Raw genomic sequence first — 6701 nt, 5'->3', positions numbered from 1 at the left:
TCTCTCTGGCCTGGCTTCACTGCCTGCTCCATTCCTGTCTCCACCTGGCCACCCACAGCCCGGAGGCCCAGCCCGGGGGATTTTGGATCGAAACTATTCCCTCACGCTACTCTTCCCAACCCTGTTAGAAACTGCCAGGCCGAGCTTTAAGGCCTGATTCCAGAGAAATCTGGAACTGCTGGGAAAAAGGGTAAGCTGGTACTGGACTCCGGAGGTCGGTATTTGCCCAGATGCCGCAAGAGGTCAGGAATGCGACCATCTACGTTAACTGCGAGATAAGGAGATATTGCAGCTCTCCTGCCCTACAGCAAACCTCTCCGCCATAGAAGGGCCAGCGCTTCAGGGGTGGGGCAAGATCCGAGCCGGATCTACCCAGAGGCCTAGGGAAGAATTCTAGGGTCTTCTAGTCATTGCTGAAAGAACTCAAAGTCCACCAGTGGTCAGACGTGACTAGAAGCCTCCTCCCCATGTCCTCCTGATGGAGGCCTCACTCGGCAACAGTAATTCCTATTCTTCAGGAATGAGTGCTGTACTAACATCCCCGCGCACCGCCTTCCAGAAGACTAGACACGTGGGTTTTTTTTTTTTCTCCTACCCATAGAAGTGAAAAACAAAACGGAAGTTCAGTTTAGTGACTTTCTGAGGTCACCCAACCAGCAAAGTACCCAAGATGGATAATGTAAAACTTAAAATTAAAAAAATAATATTAAAAAAAAGCTGTCCGCAGAACATTTAATTGGTACACTTCATTGCACAGTTCTATAAAATAGAGCAATTGTGGGATTGTGGGGGGGGGGTTGTAAAATTGACAGCCTTTGAACTGGTCAGGATCTCCTAACACCCCCCCCCCTAGGAACTTTCATGCAAAGCCAGTGGGCTTTTTGTATGTTTGTTACTTTGCATTCCATTTGCCTGGCTGTCTCTGGCAACACCCAAACTCCCCAGCCAAGTCCCACGGAGTCTCTGAGGTTTTCCCGTCCGAAGGAAGCAGGCTTCAAACCATTCATTCACACCCAGCACGCATCAGCCCCGTTCTTCCTCTCTTGCCTGATCTGCTGACCTGCGCTCTTCCTAAGGCCCCTTTTCTCTCCTGGTTTTACTCTTCTATGCGCATGTACACAGAGTCGTTTCAGCTGGCCGCTCGATAAGGATCAATAAGTCCAATCCAGAGCAAAGAGCATGGCCACAGGTATCACAAACACTGAGTCCTGCCTGAAAAACGGGATCCTCGTGCTGACCAACTCCAACCTCCGGGGTTTCTCCCTCTTCATTCAGCAGGAGTGGTCATCCAGCCGGCGGGGGGCGGGAGGAGTGGGGTGTCTCTTTTCCCCAGGGGATAAGCCAGAAAGACAGAGATCATTATAAAAACTGGCCAGGAAGGAAAGAAGACTCAGGGAGCAGAAAAAGGAGGCAGATTCAAGGGAGCAACAGAAATCCGGATGGAGGATGGAGGGGCAGGCAATATGGTTCAAACTTAGTAGGGCGTTTCTGATATCTGGTCTAGCGACTCAGACCCCAACCTGTCCAGACACAATGGATAGGAGGGACAGTGATTTCTCACCCTTGCTGTTCCCATGGCTACTAGAAGGTATCTAGCAAATACTGGTTAAATCTATGTGCTCTTGGGCTGACCAAGTTCTCAGCTATGAGGCCTTGGGTTTGATCTTCAGCACCCTGTAGGCGGAAAGTGATGGATGTCTCATGCCTGGGACCCCAGCACTTCAAAAGTGGGACGGAATGACCAGGAGTTGATCCCCATCCTCTGCCACATGGAAAGTTCAAGGCCAGCCTGGGCTACTTGAGACCCTGTCTCAAAAAGAGAAGGGTGAGGGAAGAAAGAAAATGGTAGGTGTCCGGATATGGGATGCCTCTTCTGCATAATCACAAAGGTCCCGCTAAAGCCTCCTGGGAGTGAGTTGAGTGAGGACCTGTGTCCCCACGCGTTTGAAAATATGTATTTCCATGGTTCTCTATGGAGCCACAGCAGTGTCTTAAGACCGTGGAACCGGAGCGAAGGGGTTGGGGGGAGGACCAAGAGACCTGCGCTCAGGTTCGTGTTTCTCTTCCTCTTCTTGAGCTCCCAATTTGCTTTCCCCAGGACTCCTGGGGTTCCAGGATTGCCCCCAGACTTAAGCAAGGAACACACCACAAAATCTTCACCCTAATGGATCCCTCTTCTATCTATGTAAAAAAGATATTAAAAAACGCCATTTCCTGCCCTGAAAACAGACACTCAAGGGCTAACACTACCTGCTATCCTTTGCGCACCCATTAGTCACCCCCTCCCTGTGTCGGTGACGGTGGCAGGTATGTGCAGAAGCCAAGAAGGGCTGCGACCCGGTAGGTCACAGGAATCTCGTTCTTGGCGCCCGCGGCTCCGGTGGCGGGGGCGGGGCCTGCTGGGGAGGTCCCACCTCCTCCCTTGCCGATATAACAACAGGTCGAGGACTGCCACCCACCGCAGCGGAACTCCAATCCTGGTCTCTCGCTTCGCTCTCCTCTCCAGACAAGATGAGCTTCACCACCCGCTCCACCACCTTCTCCACCAACTACCGGTCCCTGGGCTCTGTGCGGACTCCCAGCCAGCGGGTCCGGCCTGCCAGCAGCGCAGCCAGCGTCTATGCAGGTGCTGGGGGCTCAGGGTCCCGGATATCCGTGTCCCGCTCTGTCTGGGGTGGCTCCGTGGGGTCCGCAGGCCTGGCGGGAATGGGTGGGGTCCAGACTGAGAAGGAGACCATGCAAGACCTGAACGACCGCCTGGCCAGCTACCTAGACAAGGTGAAGAACCTGGAAACCGAGAACAGGAGACTAGAGAGCAAAATCCGGGAATATCTGGAGAAAAGGGGTCCCCAGGGCGTCAGAGACTGGGGCCACTACTTCAAGACCATCGAAGATCTGAGGGCTCAGGTAAGGGGCCTGAAGGGGGAAGAGAGCAGTAGCTCCCGACTGTTCTGTGCATCCAATGCTCCCACACCCCCAAACTTGAATAGGGTGTGGGCGATTGACTCCCTCCACCCATTCCCCATTCACCACACACCCCTACTGTATGGGACCGAGTTAGGAATACTCTGGATCCCCACCCACAACCTGTGGGAATTCCAAGCGTAGTGGCTCCACACGGGAGCCGGCTTCCCCAAAGCAGTGTAGTGGGAAGGGAACAGGATCAAAAGCCTTGCAAAAAAAAAAGTCATAAAACGAACCCAGACACTCACTTCTTTTTCAGTGGGGACAGTTAGAGGGTTAAGCGGATGTGGCTAAGGCTGAGTCATCTAGGAGTAAACAGGAGCCTACCTGTAGGAGGGGCCAGCGGGACGGGAGGGGGGGCGTCCCAGGACAGGGGTTTAGCAGGTGCACCTGGAGAAGATGCCAGGAAAAGAAGATCAGAGAAATCTTGTTGGAAGCTGCTCTTTTGTAAGCAATCCAGATAGTACAGGCTCAGGCAGAGGGGCAAGGAGTTCAGGAAGGGAGAGGGAAGATAGAAGCACTGGCCCTCTGGCTGTTCCTGGGAGTGGGATAGATTCATCTGAAACATAAGACCTGTTTTCCCACCCTCCGCTCCTACACACACACACCCTCATTTGACCCAGAGCAACTCTCTCCACTTTAATCCACCCAGATCTTTGCGAATTCTGTGGACAATGCCCGCATCGTCCTGCAGATCGACAATGCCCGTCTTGCCGCTGATGACTTTAGAGTCAAGTAAGTCTGGGGCTGGGGCTGGGGCTGGGGCTAAGAATGGCTTACTCCTGGAACTGTGTTAGAGTGGAGTTCCTTCCTTTCGGAGGCTTATCCGGGTTAGGGTCCATTGACTACTACTGAGTTAGCTATTCATCGGGGCACCCCAGTTTAAGCACACACTCCACAGCCAAGAGTAGTGCTGAGGGGATGATACCTGACTCCATGACCAGTTTATGGTGGGCACGAGGCTACTCTATGGAGGTGGCACTGGTTGAGAAGGTTCTAGACCAGGTGGGGCCCACTGATCACCTCCACCCCCTCAGGTATGAGACAGAACTGGCCATGCGCCAGTCTGTGGAGAGTGACATTCATGGACTCCGCAAGGTGGTGGATGACACCAACATCACAAGGTTGCAGCTGGAGACAGAAATCGAAGCGCTCAAGGAGGAGCTGCTGTTCATGAAGAAGAATCATGAGGAGGTAAGTGGGGGGCCACCGACCAAGCCTGGGAGTTAAGGGCGAAGACTACGTGGCCCACGCTGCCCCCAAAGCAGCCGTACACGGAAACAGCAGCCTAGGCGGTTTTGATTCAGAGCAGAGCCATTGGCTCATACATGTTCTATGGCTCACCCAAGTTGTACTGTTAGGTCAGGGTAGGTTAAGGCCTAGCTTGTGAAGCCCTACCGCTTGGAAAGCTGAGGCAGGAGAATTAAGTTCAACACACAGCCTGTCTTACTAGATAGAGTAAAACAGAGATTGTGTGAGTAAGACCCTGAATTGGAGACAAAGGTGGGGACTGCCAGCCTCAGGAGCTGGCATTGATGGCGGAGCTGCGGGCCCTCTGGAAGAAGCTTAAGGTAAGACGTGTGGAAGGAAGAAGCAGCTAAAATGAAGAGAGGAGATCGCCTGTAAGGGGCTGGTTAAGGCTGCATTCTTGCCTAGCTGGAGCAGAAGCCCAGATCTAGGCCCGCCAAGAGTTTCTTTCCTGTTCTGCCTCCGCACTCAACATCACCTTCTAGAAAACACCATCAATAATGAAAGGCTGACCTTAAGTGCCCATCCCACCTTGTGTCTGCCTCCTTTAGGAAGTCCAAGGCCTGGAAGCTCAGATCGCCAGTTCCGGGTTGACTGTGGAAGTGGATGCTCCCAAATCTCAGGACCTCAGCAAGATCATGGCGGACATCCGCGCCCAGTATGAACAGCTGGCTCAGAAGAACCGTGAGGAACTGGACAAGTACTGGTCTCAGCAGGTACCAACTAGGAAGGCTGTCTGCCCCTGTGTGAGAGGGAGGTGCCAAGGACGGCAGGTCCTGATTGACCCTCCTCACCCTTCAGATTGAGGAGAGTACCACGGTAGTCACCACCAAGTCTGCCGAAATCAGGGACGCTGAGACCACACTCTTGGAGCTGAGACGCACCCTCCAGACCTTGGAGATTGACCTGGACTCGATGAAAAACCAGGTGAGTGCCCTCCAATTGCCTGCTGCAGTTCTGCTGGGCCCAAACCTATGATACTTGGCCTCAGCCCCAACTGTCTTATCTCTAAGCCTCCTCCACACCCCTAACCCAATCAAAAGACTCCCTAAGATGAGTCACTTCGATTTGATTTTCCTATTACTCCCACACGGTAGCCTAGCATTTGATAGACAAGAGGCATGAAGACCCTTTCAGAGAATGAAGGGTTGAGCAGGCTAGGACTAGGGACTCACCCTCCTCTCTCTGTGTCCTGCAGAACATCAACTTGGAGAACAACCTCGGGGAAGTGGAGGCCAGATACAGGGCGCAGATGGAGCAGCTCAATGGGGTCCTTCTGCATCTGGAATCAGAGCTGGCACAAACTCGGGCAGAAGGACAGCGCCAGACCCAGGAATATGAAGCCCTGTTGAACATCAAAGTCAAGCTTGAGGCGGAGATTGCCACCTACCGCCGCTTGCTGGAGGATGGGGACGATTTCAGGTGAGTGGCACCCTGTTAATCATACAAGCGAGGGGCTTTTCTCCACTCTTGAAGCTTTGGGAAGTCCCGAGCTCTGTTTGTTGGTAACCACTAACCAGTGGCCTCAAGTGAGTGAGTTACAGGTTCCCTCCCATGAGAAAAGAATGATTAAGTATTGCCCCTGGCTGTCTTTGGGATGGCACTGAGTTTTCTGGAAGAAATGGCTGAGAAGACTTTGGAAGTAAAGAAGGATCAGGGAATCCTTCTTCCACATTCTCTGTCTCCCCTCTCCTCTGGGCTGTTTATAACTAAGGCTCGGTCATCTGTTACAGTCTCAACGATGCCCTGGACTCCAGCAACTCCATGCAAACTGTCCAGAGGACAACTACCCGTAAGGTCGTGGATGGCAAAGTGGTGTCCGAGACCAATGATACCAGAGTTCTGAGGCACTAAGGCTCAGAAGGAGGGAACCCCCTGGGGACTGAGGGACCAATAAAAGTTGAGAATCCACTGGATATCACTTTGTGTCTTCCTTGGCAGTCTTCCTGCTTGTGCACATGCACCTTAGGCAGAAGTCTCTTGACCTAGGGTTTCACACAGATTGGCCTTTGGGAGAGGAAAAGCCTGGGCTCTTGAAACATCTAAAAGAAGACAAAGTAGGAGATATGACCTCTCCGAGGTAGAGGTGAAAGTGTAATAAAACTGGAGCCACCCATTCAAGAGACCTGGTGAAGAAGCCAGGCATGATGGTGTGCACATGTGATTTAGGTTGTGGCCGAAGGAACTTGAGTTCAAGGCCAGCCCGGGCTATATAGCAAATTCCAGGGCAGCCTGCATCACATGCCAGTGTCCCGCTAGAACAAGAGCTAGGTGTGGTTGTGTGCATCTAAAATACCAGAGCTTGGTAGTGGCAAGAGGATCAGGAATTCAAGGTTATCATCTGCTACATAGCAAACTTGAAGTCAGCCTAAGCTAGATGAGACCTTTTCTCAAAAGGGAGCCTAGGAAGGGACTCGGAGAAGCCAGACATGTTGGCACAGGCCTATAATCCCAGCACCTAGGAAACAGAAGCAGGAACATCATGAGTT

The 6701-nt window shown here is 52.5% G+C and overlaps 1 protein-coding gene across 1 annotated transcript; it reads left to right on the top strand.

Annotated features, from left to right (window-relative positions):
* The first annotated feature begins 2400 nt into the window (after positions 1 to 2400).
* Positions 2401 to 6128, top strand: Krt18 (keratin 18). Its single transcript, XM_032884827.1, has 7 exons — positions 2401 to 2907; positions 3617 to 3699; positions 4002 to 4158; positions 4764 to 4928; positions 5014 to 5139; positions 5411 to 5634; positions 5946 to 6128. Exons 1-7 carry the CDS (start codon positions 2512 to 2514, stop codon positions 6064 to 6066), a joined length of 1272 nt encoding a protein of 423 aa, XP_032740718.1. The 5' UTR covers positions 2401 to 2511; the 3' UTR covers positions 6067 to 6128.
* The last annotated feature ends 573 nt before the right edge of the window (positions 6129 to 6701 follow it).

Source organism: Rattus rattus, chromosome 1, assembly GCF_011064425.1.
Source record: "Rattus rattus isolate New Zealand chromosome 1, Rrattus_CSIRO_v1, whole genome shotgun sequence".
NCBI classification, from domain to species: domain Eukaryota; kingdom Metazoa; phylum Chordata; class Mammalia; order Rodentia; family Muridae; genus Rattus; species Rattus rattus.
The sequence above is the reverse complement of the archived record's forward strand: the minus strand, read 5'-3'. Positions and strand labels throughout refer to the sequence as shown.